The sequence below is a fragment of the Dipodomys spectabilis genome, unplaced genomic scaffold (assembly GCF_019054845.1).
Source record: "Dipodomys spectabilis isolate Male_0828 unplaced genomic scaffold, ASM1905484v1 ptg000051l, whole genome shotgun sequence".
Taxonomy (NCBI): Eukaryota; Metazoa; Chordata; class Mammalia; order Rodentia; family Heteromyidae; genus Dipodomys; species Dipodomys spectabilis.
The window spans coordinates 22732177-22751089 of NW_024870728.1; the positions used below are offsets into that span (position 1 = coordinate 22732177).

The 18913-nt window shown below is 41.8% G+C and overlaps 1 protein-coding gene across 2 annotated transcripts in view; it reads right to left on the minus strand.

The window, feature by feature from the left end:
• Nucleotides 1-248: 248 nt before the first annotated feature.
• The window catches only part of Pard3b (par-3 family cell polarity regulator beta), a 971067-nt gene continuing 952402 nt past the window's right edge, over nucleotides 249-18913 (minus strand). For both annotated transcript variants that reach the window (XM_042679102.1, XM_042679101.1), the window contains one exon: nucleotides 249-1985. In XM_042679102.1, the coding sequence (XP_042535036.1) occupies nucleotides 1625-1985 (361 nt within the window). In that variant the 3' untranslated portion in view covers nucleotides 249-1624. The remainder of the gene's footprint in view (nucleotides 1986-18913) is intronic.

An 18913-nucleotide genomic window follows, 5' to 3' on the forward strand; every position in this document is an offset into this window, starting at 1 on the left:
CAATTCCAGGATTGCATGGGCTAGACAGATGCTCTTCCACTTGAGCCACAGTTCTAGCGACAAGTTGCACATTTTAGATTTTTTTTCTTTTTTTCCCTCCCTCCCTCCCTCTCTTCCTTTCCTTAAACTCAGGGCCTTGTACTCTTACTGGGCTTTTTTTTGCCCAAGGCCAGTGCTCTACCATTTGAGTCATACCTCCACTTCCAGCTTTTTGGTGGAAAGGGTTTCATGGACTTTTCTGCTCAGGCTGGCTTTGAACCTTGATCCTCAGTCTCCTGAGTAGCTAGAATTACAGGCATGAGCTGCCAGCACCTGGCTAACTGTTTTGCTTATGTAGAAATAGCTATGAAACTCAAAAGACAGTTGTTTTGCATAAGTACTTTTGAGCATTGGGTTTCAGCTTCTCAAGCCATAAAACCTTCCTTTTCTACTTGAAGGCCTTGCCCTAACATATGTTAATGAAATGTGGCAGATGCAGATTGATTTAATCACATACCTCTCCCTTTCCTTCCTTGACCTTCCTCATCAAATTTCCTAGACAGCATTTTTATCTTTCATCCTCCAGACTGGTGATCACATATGATTGAACACACACACACACACACACACACACACACACACCACCACCACCACCACCACCACCACCAGCACCAATCATTCACTGCTAGTGGTCAATTTCCAGCAGCCATGGTCAGCTCCTTACTCCTCCTGAGTTCAGATGGGTTCTGTTTGGCACTCAATGTGGAACTGGCATCCTTGGTGCATTGCTTTCCTGGGTGGCCTGGCTAGCAGGTTCTCCTTTATTTTTCCCCAGGTATATTTTAGCTTTGTCTTAGAGGCCCCAGTTGTAATAGTTACAGGCAGAAGATTCAGGGATGACTCTGAAACCAACTATCTCCCTAAGTGACTGTGCCTGGTATGTGAGTGGGAATAAGGTTAAGACCTTAATCAGCTCTTTACTTGGTCCTTGGACTGTATTCCTTCTGGAAGCTCTGATTAGCTTTGCAACTTCTCCCAGAGAAGCCCTTCTCTGGGTATGAAATATTTCAAGGTGGTCACTAGCCATATTTGCTGTTACTTTTTTTCCCCTCAGAGAATACACCAGACTTACTAAGGCACACATATTGCTAGCCTCTTTACCTCTAAGCCTTACTGCTCCAGTGAATGTTCAAGGTTGTCCCTCTGAATGGGCAAGGATACAGGAAGAGATTGGCCCTCTAGTGCCAACCTGTGGGGTGTGGGGTATGTCACCAGCACAGGTAATTCTAGCTAGGGGGTGCTATACCAGACATAGCCATTGTTAGTTGCTTATTCAATTGGCATTGGCATTGAATTGAGCAATTAGACAAGCCTTTCAAGTATCTCGAAGTATCGTTTCTACGGTTCTATTCTTCCTCATCCTTCAGTATCCAATATCCTATACCACCCCCCCCCCCAAAGAAAAAAACAACAACCAAACAAACCCCTATTCCTTTCCTGCCCTGATAGACAATCAAGTGTGGCATCTTCAGTGAGAAAAGGCTACTGTGTACCGTGGAGAATGTTAACCCAGAGAAGGCATCAGGGACTAGGTGAAGGTGGTGTTGGATGTCTTCCTTGAGGGACCGTTCTTGTTGGTGTTCAGCTATACGGCTGCAGTCACGGGGTTTTTCTGCCGAGGGTCCTGGGAATGGTAGGGGTACTGATCAGGGCTGCTTCTTCGGGGCCCTGCTCTGCCCAATTCCTGATAGGTTGGCACTCTCTGGTGTTGAGGAGGAGAAGGTGGAACATCTTGTCGGAAGGGTCCTTTGTGCAGAGGAGCAGGTGGGGGTGGGTAGTACTGAGGATAGCGGAGATCTGCCAACCTCAGATCTGGGGGGCGGGCATAGCTCCCCACTTTGAGTGGATGCCCAGGATGAGCCCCTGGGTAGTATGGAAGCTCCCTTTCCTTGTAGAGCCCTCGGGATGCTGCTGTCAGATAGTCTGCAGGGTCTGCTGGTCCTCCCCTAGAAAGAAAAGCAGAGATTCATGTCAGCAGCTACTCAGTACTCTTTAGCCTTCAGTATAGTTCACTGTGGCAATAAACCAAGCCTGGGCAATGGGAGGTAAGCAGAAGTGATGTGTGCCCTTGAAAACAAGAGAACAAACTTTCTTCTCTCCTACCCTTCTTGTTGGCCCATTGAAACAGCTACCTGAGACTGTAGGTGAAAACCATGTACCGAGAAAGGCAGAGCAGCAGGAATGCAAGAGCCTGGGGCCTTGAAGCTATGTGCCACCATGTTAATTAGGACAGCTCATGCTCAAGTTGGTGCTACGATCTTGTTTATAGCCTCTTTTGTTGATTTTTATTATAGTAGCTAAAGTAGCTTCCTCCATTAGGTTGGTGTTGGCTCTGTTAAAGCTAGGGCCAGTATACTTGCTTAGTCTTTTGACTCTCTGAAGACTGTCCCAGATATGGTAACAGAAACCAAGAGGTTAGTTGGAGTCACAGATTCTCCTTTGCTCTCCTCACTCCTCTCCTAGGTCTTGGTGGTGCTCTTTCAGTGTTTGAGGTCTTGACTTGTTCTCTTGACTGTTGTCACACTTTGGTGGTGTAGATGAGTATTTCTTTCCTTCTGCAGTTCTCAGAAAAATCTCCCAATCCAGGGCTGGGAATTACCCACCCGCACTCTGACATAACATCGCAAAATCAAGAAGTACCACCAGTAGCAGAATGGGAAAAACCAAAACAGCTGTCAGTTGCCTTGTGTAATGGGCAGACATACAGGAAAGGTCCAGGGCAAGAATAAACACTAACAGGAAGCGACCCTGCCTGGATCTTTCTACTGAAGACAACAAGCGTCTTCTGATCTGTTTGCCATAACAGAAGCAATCCGTCTCTAGACAATGTGCAGATGACGGCATCTTGTCTAGCCTGGGGTGAAACACATGACTTCTGTTTGCAGCTCTTAAAATCCCATAAACCTTCTGTGCACATATTTACCACCACCATTCACAATCATGTCCCTGGGTTCTTCCATTTCAACCAATCCCCCTTTTAGGAACTTTTATCTTTTTTTTTTCTTTTTAAAGAAAAACAGCAACAATAATAATTAATGAAAGGCTTCACGATGTCAGAGCATAGACTAATAGAACACTTGAAAGAAATGACAGGGGCTGTAAGAACACAGTGCCTGTGGTTAATCAGCCACTGTCAGTGAGGGTCAAAATCACTCTGTAATCTGCAGAGTTGGATGTTAAAAAGGCTCTATCTGTTCCCCAAATCAATGAAGATTTGACAAGCTCTGGGCTCTCGGGTGCATGTGGAAAACAGCCTGTGAACTCATCCACCCATCCATAAAGATGAACAATAGAATTCTCCCACTACATTTGTGTGGATGCATCTTAATTTGGCTGTGTATAATAATGAAAGATAGATCCTTGAGCTTGGGGTAATTTAGTTAGTGAGAGTTTTCAGATAAAAAAAATTAAATTGTTTGCGTACAAGTTATTATAGCATCAGCTGCTATTATTCAGTGCAGTTTGCTTTGCTCTGTTTTAAATTGCCCATGACAAATAGAGCACAAATACATTGCTTATCATCTGTCACTCCAGCCCTGGAAAAGAAAGGACCCAGGTTGCATCATGTCTTTACTGGAGAATCTCATTTTTGATTTAGCAAACTTCCGGCACTTATTATACCTTGTAGCATAAGAATTTTTAAAGTCTTCCCCACCCTCTGCCCACCGCCCTCCTGCTGCCAGTTCTGCTCATTTCTATTTCCTCTGGTTTAATGTTGGAGATTTCAGAAACACTTAAAAAAAATCCTTAACCTGTGCTTTCTCTCGAAACTTAACAGAAGATATTTCTCTGCATGAAGTGAAACATGTGGTTTTCCTGCACTCATTTTAAACCCTGAGGATAAATCACTGACATTTGCAACACACAAACATTATCTGCCTTAAAATGAACATACAACCAGTGTTCCCTCTGGACTCTTGGAGCATGAGCGTTTCCTGTTTAAAATGGGAACAGCGAGAGGAGGAATTGCAGGCCTTGGAATTTCAGGGTCCTGTTCTGTCCCCAGAGATTTCTCTCTTTTAAAACAGAACATTATAAAAGACAGGCACACGTTCTTTTTTCTTTGTTTTTAATTTCTGGAGAGACAATCCAGATGAAGTAGTAACAAGGCGGAAGCCATGCCAAGTGACTCTGGACAAGCGCAGGAGGGACACCAGTTACTCTGTCTTTCACACCGTGTCCTCCTGCCTTCACCCCAGGGAGTTCTTGCTGCAAAGAGAAGGGAGGGGCAAATCCCCTGGGCCAAGAGGATGACCTCAAGACAACAGGAAGATTTTATTTCTGGGAGTTTGCCTACGTGTGGCAGAAACCAAGGGAGGTGGCTGCACTTCATCAAGAAATGAAACCCTGGAAATGGTCTTTTTCCTGTAGAACTCATCATAGCAGTTACATCTTTAATTTCTCAGAGAGAAGAAAAACAATGAGCTGGCCTATAAAAACACTGTTTGTGGTTCAAAGAGGGATAGGAGAATTTTTCTTTCTTTTGGAGGGTGGTGTGTTACATCATTTCCTCCAGACAATTTTTTTTTGCCAACTATCTCTAACTGCTTATGAATATTATCACATGCTGTTTGCATGTGTCTATGTGTATGCACCTGTGCACACTCACACAAACATTTAAAAGAACACTATTTTCTTTTTCTTTGGGCTTGAACTCAGGGGCTAGCTGCTGTCCCTTTCGTTTTTCACTCAAGGCTGGCATTATACCATTTGAGCCACAGCTCTGCTTCCAGCTTTTTAGTAGTTACTTGCAGATAAGAGTCTCACAACCTTCCTGCTTGGACTGGCTTCTAACTCTGATCCTCAGATCTCAGTCTCCCGAGTAGCTAGGATTACAGGCATGAACCACCAGTGCCCAGTTCAAAGAACAATTTTTTAAACAGGAAAATAATCTCTCTTCATTACAAAACTGGCTAGAGGAGGAAGAAGAAGAAGTGGAATGTTTTGCTCTGTAAATCACATAGTCTGCTCATTTATGTGAAATTTAGTGTTGGTAAGGAAAGCCAATCTATTCTGGGCCCTATATAGGGCTTGTGATAAGCCAGGCACTGATGCTACTTGCTTTGAGCCAACCCTGAGAAATCTAGGGGCAGCTTCCTCAGGAGATTCTGATTAGAACAAGAGCCCAAACAACACTGTCTCAGTATTTCAAATCCTCTCATTTTTCATGAGACCTCAGGAGTCTTATTTGTATGTGTGATTATTTTTTTCTTCAAGAAAAAAGACTTTCCAATTTAAAATCTCACACAGAAACCACAGTCACTCAAGCAAACAGAAACAAGCCTATATTTATTTTCTTTATCACTCTTTGAGGGAACTGTCATGAAAATATCTATCTTTAAAGGCTTTTGCTTTATAAAATTTCCGAGTAGGCTCATTTCTGGAAGCCAGACACATTCAGATTTTGCTTGAAAAAATTCAGAAACTGTCTCAGGCATTCAGTTTTAACAGATGTAACAGGTAATAATACATGTTAACGATCTGGCCCAGGCATGACAAAACTCTACATGATTTACACGTAAAGAACAATAAAGATCACCCCCTTTTCATGAGCTTTTCTTTTTCTCTGCTATGTTGGTATGTTGTTACAGTATTGTCCATTAAGCAAAATGGAGTAAAATGCTCCTGTATTAGCTAAGACAAAATCTCTTTGAGAAAAGAGCTCCTTGTTGGAAGGACAGACTCCTCGGCAAATCTTTGCTGGGAGAGAAGGGGTTACACTAATTAGAGTAGAGGAAGGGGTCTGAGCTAGTGTAAATTCTCCACCTTTACATGCCTTCTCCTGAACTGCAAGAAAAATCTCTTTCCTCTGCACTCATCACAGGCGGTCATTCTCTTCACATGTCTCTCCACCAGCCTTGTGCATCTATGTAGTACACTGGAGTACAAGCATCTAGAAGGTACACCAAGGCTCCCCTATCTAGTGATCTCTCCTAGTGAGCTCAACATAGGACTTGGCACACTGAGCTGATTTTATTCAAGAGAATAGCCATAGATTTATGCAGTACCATGGAGGGTTAGAAGTGGGTAGGAGGTGGGGGTGGGTGAAAGAAAAAGAAGATTAAAGCAGCTCATTAAGAAGCAGGAATTGAAGATAGTTCAAGAAACTGACTTTTAAATTTTTTCAGAAGAAGAAGGTAGGTAGGTAGAAATGAAAGCTTGAGTCAAGTGTTGGATTGGTTCCAACGTGGAAATACTATAAACTTTATTAGGATAGAGACTATAGGTTTATTTTGATCCCCAAGAATGAGATCGTACTGTTTTATCTTTGTTACTTTGCAGAGTACTTGAATCATAGTAGGTGTTCCATAAATTTTGGACTACAATTTAATTGCCTGGCTTACCAATGAGGTCACCCTTACTGGTGTTTAGAAAATTTAAAGCTATCTTGAGTCAAGATGAACTATAAACTAGATTTACTAAGGGCAGGTTAGGTGTATTTATTTATTTATTTGTTTAAGAATCAGTCAGGGATTATTTTTATGACCTTCTGGCAAATAAATTTTCTTTGTTTATGTCATAAGCACAATGTAGGAACATTTTAAGGTGTGTGTTTCAGCGTACAGTGCAGTACAGGGTTTAAATAAAAGACACTAGGGAGGCATCATCAAACTCACATGTGATTGTTCTGGTTTTGGGTACTGAACTGGATTGTGGTTGATGAACACACACCAGAGATGGAAGTGAGGTCCAGCACCCCCCAGTCCTAGCACCAACCCATCTTTTCTCTACAAGAATACACATGATGAATGACTTTCATATATATGCCACACATGCCCAAGAGAAGAGACACCAGGATGACACAAACTTCTCCAAGATCTGCTTTAGCTTGACACTCTCTCCTCTCACTCAAGAAAGAACAAGGGAATTCATGTGAGTGAGAGCTGAATTATCAGGGGGAAAACTTGAGTCTGCTATAGTTTATTTAAAAATATTTATAACCCCTAGTTCTTCAAATATCATTGACAAATCTTTGCAATACAGAGATGATCATGAAGTACCTACTAATCTCAAGGTTAGGTTTAAGAACCATGGGTGTATCTCATCCAATGAGCTCCTCTTCCTCCCACTCCTCCTCTCCCTTCCTCCTCCTTCTTTTCCCTGTGCATACTGAGCTTCTTTTTTACAAGGCGAGTGTTCTATCACTTGAGCCATAATACTATGTCTGGCTTTTTTGCGTAGTATATTGGACATAAGAGTCTTATGGACTTTCCTGCCTGATTGACTTTGAGCCACAATCCTCAGATCTCAGCCTCCTGAATAGCTAGGATTACAGGCATGAGCCACTGGCACCTAGCTCCAATGAACTTCTTATATGACAAAGAAGGGTAAAGAAAGCTCAAGAGAACAGAGGAGAAATGACCAAGACATGATCAGTGAAGGCAGAGGGGGTAAGTTTAGTAGGTAAAAAAAAATAAGTGTGGGGCTGGGAAGATGGCTCAGTGGTAAAGCGCTTGTCTTGCATGCCTGAGGCCCTGGGTTCGATTCCTCAGCACCACATAAGCAAAAAGAAAAAAGCCAGAAGTGGCGCTGTGGCTCAAGTGGTAGAGCGCTAGCCTTGAGCTGAAGAGCTGAGGGACAGTGCTCAGGCCCCACGACCGGACACACACACACACATACAAAAAAGCGTTTCAGTGAAAAGTGTGAAAGTCATAGAGAAATTCTGAGCAAAGGTAAGACTATCCCGTTTAAACAAACATGTTGGCTTTTCCAGTTACAGAAAATCCCCCAAAGGACAAAATCTCGTTTCTCTTAATTTCTGAGAAATACTGTGTATGCCATTAGAAGTTAAAACAAAGACAATTTTTAAAGTTTCAAGGTTTATGGTTTCTTTTTTTTTGTTGTTGTTGTTGTTGCTGCTGCTACTAATTGTGACCAAATTTGGATTGGAATGAGAGGAAATAACTCTTCTCAAGCTTGCTGCAGAGTGTTTAGTAGCTGAGTGGATGCTGGTGGATTTTTCCTCTGGCATTTCTAAAATACAGGAAAGCTGTGGGGACTAAAACAGTGCAAAGTAATCTGCTGGTCGGATCATGGGCAGCTCATGCTATGTGGGAAGAGATGCTTTTAGTCTGTGTTTGGAATTCCTTCAGGACCAGGTTTCCAGTTACCAACCCTCTATCCTTAGTCTAGGCATGAATGTGGTTGACCAGGTTACCAAAGTTCTTTGTAATGCATATCACATAGCTTTGATTTGGACAGATTTTTTTAAGAGAATCATAAAATATAATGATTATTTGACGGCCTATGTGATAGGAATGCTTATGAGGGAAAAATCCCACTTTCATCACTCAGATTTCCCATGGCATTATGGAGGAAAGGCCTTTGCTCTCTGCAAAGAACTTGAACGAGAAGAGAGCACAGACCAGTTGCTTCTGGCCTTTGTAAACAGCAGGGAGATGTTTGCAGAGAAAACAAGGGAGAAATGGTAATGACTGAGTGTTTATAAAACATTGCTAAAGCAGTTTTTAAAAATTATAATTTTGGGGGCTGGGAAGTTGGCTCAGTGGTATAGTGCTTGCCTTGCACGCATGAGGCCCTGGGTTCAATTCCTCACTATCACATAAGCAGAAAAAAGCCGGAAGTGGCGCTGTGGCTCAAGTGGTAGAGCGCTAGCCTTGAGCTGAAGAGCTGAGGGACAGTGCCCAGGTTCAGAGTTCAACCCCTATGACTGAATAAAAAATAAAAAATTATAATTTTGATCACTCCATCTGATTCTTCCTTCCTTTCATGTTTTTCAACAATGACTACAAGCACAAGAATTTGGTTCCTAACAAACTGCATGTGCAATGAGGTTCAGACTCTATATAACAGTTTGGCAGACGCAATCTGGAAAATGGCCCTTAACACTGTTTCTTCCTGTCAGTTGGTGGGAAATACTCAGGCTCCTTTCCCCTTCTCATTGATTTTTAAAGCCTGAGAATTTTGGTGGGAACTACCTTTTGATCACTAGAATTCCTTCTAAGAGCAAGGAGTACAGAGGAGTGGTACAGATTGCTACCTTCACAGGTGTGTAGCAGAGGTAGAGGAAGGAGAGGGGAGGGACTTCTGGACTATGATTTCATTAGGACACAGGGAAATCCTGGAACTTGTAAATGTCTTATTCTAAAGCCCAGAGGCAGAAATGTAGTCCTGGGCAGAGTGCTACTGTACTTTATCTCTGTAACAAGCTCCAAATGTCAATTTAGAATCACAAAGACTCAAACCAAGTTTAGCAGAGTAGCGCTTTCCTGAGCATCTACAGCAAGCTAAGTTCTATCCTAGGTGTTTTTTTCCATGTTAATATATTTATACCTTGCAACAATGCTACAAGGTAGGTACCATTTTAATCCCTGACTTGCAGATGAGGAAACTGAGGAACAGCAATATTAAGCAAGTCAATCAAAAGTCATGTAAGAAGCGACAGGGCCTAGCGTCATGCCCAGACAGACAGACAGGAGTCTCATGCTTGACAACCAAGCTAAACTATGCATTTTCAGTTGCTTTTTGAATGCTCATAATATACCTTCTGGTACGTGGTAAAAAAAATTGTTTACATTTGGAAACACATTTTTAAAAGAAAGAATCTAAGTAGTGAAGAGGTCCAAAATAGTTTCACAATGGGTGCTTTGGCTTTTCTAAAAGAAGCTGAATTTTCTGGTTAGTGCTAGTGGAAGGCCAAAGAGCTCACCCAGAATTCCATGTGGGAAATATCTCCAGAGACCTTTATCTACCTTCCCTGGAATGCATAGGTTTCCAGGTACCTTTTGTGAAAGTCAAAACATGTGGCTTCACTGACTAAGGCAAACCACACAACTAAGCAAACTAAACTAAGTGAACCAAGTGCATACTCCATGTTCAAGGTCTAAAAACCTTGTATATGAGTGTCATTAGGGAAGGTGGTAGAGCGCTTGCCTTGCATGCCTGAGGCCCTGGGTTCAATTCCTTAGCACTACATAAGCAGAAAAAACAAAAGCCGGAAGTGGCATTGTGGCTCAAGTGGTAGAGTGCTAGCCTTGAGCTGAAGAGCTGAGGAACAGTGTCCTGGCCCAGAGTTCAAGCCCCATGACTGACCAAAAAAAAAAAAAAAAAAGAATCTATGGAGTTCCAGGTTCATGTTTATAATCCCAGCTGAAGAGGCAGACATAAGAGGATTGTGGTCTAGGCTGAACAAAGTTAGCTAGAAATACTATCTGAACAAAAAACAGAAACAAGAACAAACTAAAAGTAAAAGGTCTGGCTCAAATGGAAGAGTTCTTAACAATTGCAAGACCCTGAATTTAATCACGAGAACCACACACACAATATCAAGGGTATATTTGTAAACAATAACAAGTCATGAAGACTTTGAGGCTCGAACCCAGGAGATGGGCTGGGAATTTTCACTTTTCCCAAGGGACCAAAGGATGCTGATGCCCAAAGGAATCCCATGGAGGCTGTGGGGTTTGTTAGACATGTAATCTCTTAATGGTCCCTCTGGACAATGATATGATTGACAGAATTGGCCTACTGGAAATCTAGACTGTTCTCTCATTGCCATTCCAATTAGATATTGGGTCCTAGCAAATGTCTTCTTAACTATGTGTGGCTGTCTATCTTGGTAGTGTAGTTTTATTGCAGGTTTAAATCTCTTTTTATCTGCATTGTAAGAGCAATAGTACATTAGGACTCAGGCAAAGTTGTGGGTCAGCTTCACTAAGGAGTGATTCAGTAAGTGTAGAATTGTAGGTGAGTGGTGTGAAACCAAAGGAGAGTCACATTTCATTATCACCTAGCCAGCTGCCACCAGAAGTAATTTTGAGCATAGTGTACTTTCAAGTGAAACAGCGCCATTTCTAAAGACAGGTGAACTGGGCGCTGGTGGCTCATGCCTATCATCCTAGCCACTCAGAAGCCTGAGCTGCAGTACAAAGCCAACCCCTGGCAGGAAAGTCCATGAGATTCTTATCTCCAATTAACCACCAGAAAACCTAAAGTGGTGTTGTGGCTCAAGTGGCAGAGTGCTCACCTTGAGCTGTCCGTGAGGACAGTACTGAGGTCCAGAGTTCAAGCCCCATGACGGAGTAATAAATAAATAAATAAATGTAAATAAATAAATAAATGTAAATAAATAAATGTAAATAAATAAAGACAGGTGAGGTTAGCCTTCTTTTTTATTTTTATTTTTAATTTGTTCTGTGCTGGTCCTGGGGCTTGAACTCAGGGCCTAGGCACTGTCCCTGAGCTGTTTTGCTCAAGACTAGTGCTCTTCTACTTGAGCTATGGTTCCACTTCTGGCTTTTTTTTTTAATGGTTAATTGGAGATAAAAGTCTCATGGACTTTCCTGCCCTGGCTGGCTTTCAACAGTGATTCTCAGATCTCAGTGTCTTAAGTAGCTAGGATTACAGATGTGAGCCACCAGCACCCAGCTGAGCTCAGCCTTCTTTTGCTGATTGTGTGAATGTTTATAAGTTTTGGATGTGATGCTCTCAAATTTAAATTCTGACAACCTAATTGCTAAGAGGTTTTTGTGTGTCTCAGTGTGCAATCTGCCATAAGTGTCCTCATTTTTTGGGGGGGGGGTCCGGTCATGGAGCCTGAACTCTGGGCCTGGGTGCTGTCCCTCAGCTCTTCAACACAAGGCTAGCGCTCTACCACTTGAGCCACAGCACCACTTCCGGCTTTTTTCTTTTTGCTTATGTGGTGCTGAGGAACCTAGGGCCTCAGGCATGCAAGGCAAGTGCTCTACTACTGAGCCACCTTCCCAGCCCCAAGTGTCCTCATTTTTATGTCTAATAATCCTCATCCCTTACATTGATAAGACTGAGGTTTATATAATATATTTCACAAACCTCTGAGATCACCTTCTGTCTTGAGACATGAGCATATTAATAGCTTAATTAAAATAAGGTAGTTGAAAGACAAACAGGAGTAGAAACTGAAATGTTGGGTTCACTTTTAGGTATCAATGGTTTGACATTAGTACCTCCCCACATTGATTTCATTTCATCTCTATGAGGTTTCTCTTGGAAGGGCTTCTGATGTCCTTTCTTCCATGGTGATCTGAGATTTTTGGTACTGGCCCCTCAAGTAGAGGGCCCAGCATTAAAGGAGGCATAACCTGGAAGAGTTCAGGCTGTGAGTTTGAAATTTGATACCTTGTTCTGCTAGCAACATGGCTGGGTGAATTTGGAGCCAATTAAGTTAACAGTCTTCCAGTGCCGATGGTCAGCACCAATGAGGTGGACCCCTTCCCCAGTTGCCACAGGATAATACACAGACGCATGTTTGGTCTCTCTATTCATTTACATGTGGAATCAGCATCTCCTGACAATTTTCACCACTGTATAGAAGCGATTCTCAGCCTTCACCTTCCATCTGTGCTAAGCAGGTCCCAAAGCCTGGCCCTGGCTTTGCCCTGTGGAGACACCGAGGGCTTAAGCTGTTGTTCCAACCAGGCTTTCTCATCCTGAATCCAGCTCATTATTTGACAGAGTGCTATGGAGCACAAGAGATTCTATACTAATATCACATTCTCTTCAGCTTTCCTTTTTTTTTGACAGATGAAATGGACTTAAAGGGCAAAGGTTACTGAACTATATTGTTGGGATGATTGTCTAACAAGTAATGAAGGTTATCAAGCAATGCACAGGTAGACGACTTGTGCTGGATTCCTCAACCCCTCCTTGCCTTGGTCTTTTATCGTCTGGCTGATCATTACATGGCTAGTAAAGCCTGGTTATTAATGTTATTACCAAGCTTTTACTTTCAAATCTTCCCTTGTTGAAATTAGGGCACTCTTTGTCATTTCTCTTTTTGCTGTAATATAGCCTGTCAGCCTAGCTTCTTCAGGACCCAGCCTCTTCTTTGATGTTGGTAAAATGGAGCAGCTAGCATATCAAGGCTTATAATTACCCCAAACTGATGGATAGCTTATGAAATTACCCTACTCTCGTCATCACTTCTACTTCTTTGTCTCCAATGTTCTGGTACAGTTACTTACTGTCCTGTGACTTTATCTTTCACAGCCCACCTCTCATGCCCACTTCCAATCCCTTTAGCAAATGAATACGTAGGTCTCAAGCTTTCACTGTGAGTGAGCTCCTTCACATGCTATTTCATTCTACACTTGTTCTCCGTTGCCCTGATTTGTTGATTGATTCCTTGGGCAATCCCAAGAAAAGTGGAAATTCACCCTCTCTTTGTTTGAGCTCTGCTTTGTTCTTGGCATTGGTGCCACTGCATGCACCTGCCTAAGATGCTGTTCCCCTTTTCCATCCCCTGTATTCTGTTTGTGCAGTGGAAACCTCAATCCTCAAAATCAGTCATGAAACTGCAGCTTTAATAATTCAAGTAAAAGCTTATCACAGAAAGGCAAATATTTACAAGTATGAATCATCTAATTTAAAGAAATTAATTAAAAGTAAATGCAGAAGTGATTTAAAACTAAAGAGCCATCACCAAATAAAATGTTATTTACCATGTGTCCCATGCTCGCTGGGTTTTGGGCTTCAGAGAGATGGAGGTCTAAGCTCTTTCTTTGCTCTTGTGCACCCCAAACTTCTAAACCCTCTGAGCTGTGTGGGAGCGGGATCATGTGCCCTGTGGTGGAGGCAAGTGCTCCCAGGGTTTACAGATCTGAGGGGGCTCAAGATATATCAGTGTAGACAAGGCAGCATGCCACCCAGAGGCTGAAGATTTTACTGGAGTGGTGCAAGGGATTTAGGTGACTTAGCTTTTCATTGAACTCTAGTGTAAAATGTGGGAGAACCGAACAAGAAAAACCCAAGCAGAATGGCCAATCCTAAGGGCCTCAGTACTTGTGGAATATGAAGTCATACTCAATCTTGTTTTCTTATGTAAAGTAAAATTGGATCATCTAGATGGGATCTAAGATGACTGTGTAAAGACCTAGAATATACAAAGCAAATCCCGATGGTGGAGTGGCTCAGACTATACATTCTCTCCCATTAGTATCTGTCAGCTCAGGAAGTCCTGTGACAGGTGTACAACTTACAGGCCCATTTTACACACATATATATCCACACAGGCACATGTACACACAGCTCATAGGATGTTTAAATATTCTTCAGCTGGTGATGGAGATTTAAAAGTTCCCAACCAGTTGGAGCCTCTCTCTCAAGGTGGAGATGTAAGAGTTCTTTAGGTTCTGCCTCCTGCCTGCCTCGCACAATAATATCCAACCCCTCCCCCCCCAGCCCTTATTTCTATTTAGATTCACAGTCTCTGCCCCAAGTGAATATATCTCACCATCTAGATTTCAGTGCCATTCAGTGTGCATCATCCACTTAAAGGTGTGTGTTATTCAAATTTCTTATATTAAAGTCAGTGTCCTGGGAAGTAGACAAAGATTTCTATCACCTTACCCTGTTTACTTTTAAATCTTTAGAAATGATTCTCCATCCAGTCTTTAGATAGGAACTCCAAAGACGGAGTCCTATCCAGGGAGTTTCAGACAAGTCATTTTACTTTATCAAGTCTTATCTTCAACTTTGCAAAATGAAGGCATTAGAATAAATGGCCTCTGATGGGTTGCTGGGCGGTGTGGGGGGCTGCGGGAGGGAGTGGAAGAAGGAGGGTGTCACAATTTCATGACCCTGTAAGGAACCACACAGGCTCCATCTAAAATGACCTCAGCTCACATTGCTGCCTTTCAGCCTGACCCCTGAAAAGGTGCCCCTGGCTAGGCCTCTTCAGTTATCTGTGCCTTGGTTTCTCTATCTGTAAAGTAATATGCGCTTTTCTTCTTGCAAAAGCCAATGAAATGATATGGGTAAAAGCATATTGGTGGAAAGTTGGGATAAAAACAAATCCAAGGTCTTAAATTACTCTTGTGTAATTATGAATGGAAACTTGCCTTGCCTAATGGGATTACTGGATCAGAATTCACAGTCCCCAATGAGTGGTACTAGGCAGATTATTTCTCTAGCCAACAAGGTAATACTGTAGAATTTCTACCCCAGCTTTCAGCAGGTTAATATAAGAGCTCAGTTAAACAGCAAACGTGTCCCACATCTGAAAAGGTGGGCTCGAATTTACCACCTTATTCCATGATTTTACGAGGAATGTATGTAGTTCACTGTTATCAGGTTGTTAAGCACTTTGATGAGGTGTGAACTAGCCCTTTAATTGTTTTATTTACAACATATTAGTTCGCCAACATCTCATTGGGGAATTCTCTACTTAGTTAATTAATTTAAGACTGGTTTAGTGAACTACAATTTGGGAAAACCAGAAGCTGAAAAAGTCTTGTCAATATTTTAGCAGTCTTAAAATCATTTATAAATATGAAACACAGTTGGATTCTAAAAAAACTGTCAACAACTAAAATCTGAACTAAATTGTTAATCATTCATCACTGAAGTTTAAAAAAAGAATTGGGAGAAATAGAGATGGGGAAAAATAACTAAATTTAAGTCCATTTTAATTTTTCTAGTGTCTTTTCTGGTAGAAAAGAATGGCTTTGGAGGAGTGTCAGGCATTCAGCACTCAGAACCGCTTTCACAAGTCAAATGCTTACCTAAAGAATGCACTATACAACTTGTGGGGAAGGGAGGTGGGGAGAAAAACTGGAGAAAATGAGGGAAGAGGTGATACCGTTCAAAAACAAATGTACTCATTATATGACATGTAATTGCAAACCCTCTGTATATCACCTTTTCAATATTTCTTAAAAGAACAATCCTTTTATTTTTCCTCTGTGGTTCTAAATCTGGACAAAAGAAACTCTCAACTGCTTTGTTGAATGGCATCTCCTTCATACAACTACTGAAAGATGCTACTACTACTATTACCACCACCACCACCACTACTACTACTACTAAAAGAGAGTGAAGAATGAAAAAAAAAAACAACACTGTTTTTCTGACCTTAGCATGGTTAAAGATGGTGATAAACTGATTCCAAAATGTCATCAAGCATCTTAAACAGGTATGAGTACCAATATCTACCTCAAAGGATCAAGCTGCCTTCCTGAGAGGAGATAGAAAGAGCTGAGAAGCAAAAGATGGTATGTAAGCCCATTCACTAAGTGAATAGGAGAACAAGGAAGAAAGTAATGGGTCTGATGGGGGAGGGACGTGCAGAGAGGGGCACACCTGGGGATGATGACACTGTAAGTGAGAAATTAAAAAATGGATACTTGGGGGAGAGCTCCAAGGCCAAGAGAGGTATCCTTGCCCAGATATCAGTTCATCCCCATCTTTTATTTCTGAATCAGCTGCCCCTCCTATGAGATAATGGAATCCTGTCAGAAATGTGAGAAGATTATGTCATGATTAGTTAAATGTATGTGGTAAGATTAGGTACAATGGTAGAATTATGCACATGTGACACTTGTTTTGGAAAGGTTCTGCTTCTATGAAATCTCTAACCACTTTATTTAATGATCTATTTTCAACTCCAGTGAACTGTGGGCTTTATGAAGACAGGGGTTGCTACTGAGTTCCCTGTGGGCTCGCTACTGGCATATGGTAGCTCCACGAACTATCTATTTACGGATATTGTCCAGAGGTTCCTGTTCTGGAAGCAAGGCTTTTCTTTATGTTAGGCTGAGTGCTCATTGGGTTTCGGTCTCACTTTTCTCCTATCACAACCTGCAGGGTGCCTAGTGATGAAGCTCTTACCAAAGACACCTGCTCTAGTAGATGAGACAGCTTTGATGTTCTGCTCAGCTGCTCGGTAGTCAATAAGAGCAGAGTAAACAGAGTCAAGACACATAAGTTCAAGTCCTAGCCCTGACACTTGGCTGTGGGTGAGACATTTTCGTATGTTCATTTTGTTTACTCTAAGGTAGGGATAGTAATGCCAAGCTCAAAAGAGTTGTTGGGAGATCAAATTAGAAAAAATGTATAGAAAACTACTGTGTAACAAACCAAGTCCTATTCAATTACAAGACATTATTGGTATTGCCAGAATTTCTCCTTCACTTTTTTAAGGTCCAAAGTTCTGCTCTCCCTAGTAAAATAGTACAAGCATGAAGTCCCACCCTTGAACATTAATGGCTGTGGTGTGTTGCCTTATTTGCTGCTGGGCTTTTCAAGTGCCCAAACAAACTTTGTGTTATATACATACTTTCAGACTGTGCCTGTCTTTGCCAGTTGGGACCTTGAATTTCTGTCCAAACCAGATGGACTTCACTTTCTCAGATGACCTGAGCCACCCACCGTCAGGCTTATTTTTATCTTCTCTGTTTGGGGCCTCTGGACCCCTGCCCCTTCCATGTCTGTGTTATGGTCTGTACCTCCCTCAAACTGGACAATCCTGTCTCTACATAGACTCTGCTTGGAAAAACAAGAGGTGAAGAACACACAGCTGCCGGTTCCTACTTAGTCAGTGCCGACTATGGATAGTCTCAGTTTCCTCAACTATAGTTAGGATAGTAAGACTATCTGTATTCATTCAGCTAAGAGAATTAGAAACACTGAGGAATGCCTGGACACAGTGAATTATGGGTAACACTGGCTATTATTATTATTCTCCCTGACTCAACTTTACTTATTCCTGATTCCACAACTTCTCATGTGCTTTTTTTTCAGTCTTACAGATATTCTCATATGTTCAGAGACCTTTATCTTCTCCAAAAATCTGCTTCCTCCAGATGGATATGAGGCAAGTTATCAGCACCCTCACAGAATTTATGGATTATGTTCATGTAAAACTGTATATCAAATATACTAACATGTATACTCTACACAGTTGCTCCTTTTTTCCTCCTCTTGCTCTGCTTACATTTTACATTTTCTAATTGCCATCTATATATGCATCCACATTGATGTCACCTCTTTGAGAATTCCTGGGCACTTGAGTTTGTGATTGTTCAGGTTCTCAAAGACAAACACAGTCACATGTGCAGCGATAAAGTGAGTTATAGGTACATGTATCCAAACCCAAAGGAAGCTGGGCAGCAGCCAACAGGCCATTAGGCCTGGTCTCAGAAGAGACATAATATTCCCTGCCTTTATCTTTTTTTTCCACATAGGATTATGTGGATGGATAAAATACTGGACTGTGTTCACTTGATGAAGAATTCTTAGTCTGCCTGTCAACTGGCCACCAGACCAGGAAAGGGAAGATGGTTTATACATTGGTCTGGCAGATAATGCGGTCAGGAGCTTGGTACCCACCCTCTTGTGTGAATAAGACCTCCTGTTTTTCCTCCATCCTTGATTCTATCTTTCCTTCTTTTGTGATAAGACTGAGGATGATAGAAAGCTGCTGTTTGTTTTTTCCCCCCTAATATCCATCTTATGTCATTCTGGTGATAATATTCTGTTCTTGGCAGATTCATTCCTGCCCATTCTTGGTCCATGTGGTTCAGGTTGAGTGACTTCACTTCAGACTCAAGATCTGGTTGTGATGCAGATCTGATTAGAAAATTCTACCCCTTTAGGCTTGGTGAATTTTTTTTTTTAATGGTTGCATTCCTACCTCAGTAAAATCAACCTGAAGCAATTCTAGGACTTGAGAATCCTTATTCTGTGTAGTGGCTGAGAAGGGGAGCAATAAAGCTGGTACCAGAAAAGTTGTCCTGATATTTGAGCCAATACTGGTAAAACAGCAAAGACATATGGAGAAGGAAATCACATGCAGTGGCCATTAGGCCTTTTCTAAGTTCCTGAGTAGCTGAACCTGAAAACTAAGTCTGTTTTTGGATGCTTCTTTAAGTGCTTTTCACCCTACATTTCTTTCTTTCTGTATTGGATGTACACAAATATCTGAACAATATAGACAGAGACCAATAATACTTTTCAATTGTTTGTGGATAGACAAAGAACTCTATTGGAATGAATTCAAGTACAGTAGGGTGAACTACATAGAAAAGAAAAGCTTCATGGTAGCTCATCTGGGCTCAGCAAGGCATAGTTCTCAACATCTTCAGGACAGAGAAGATGA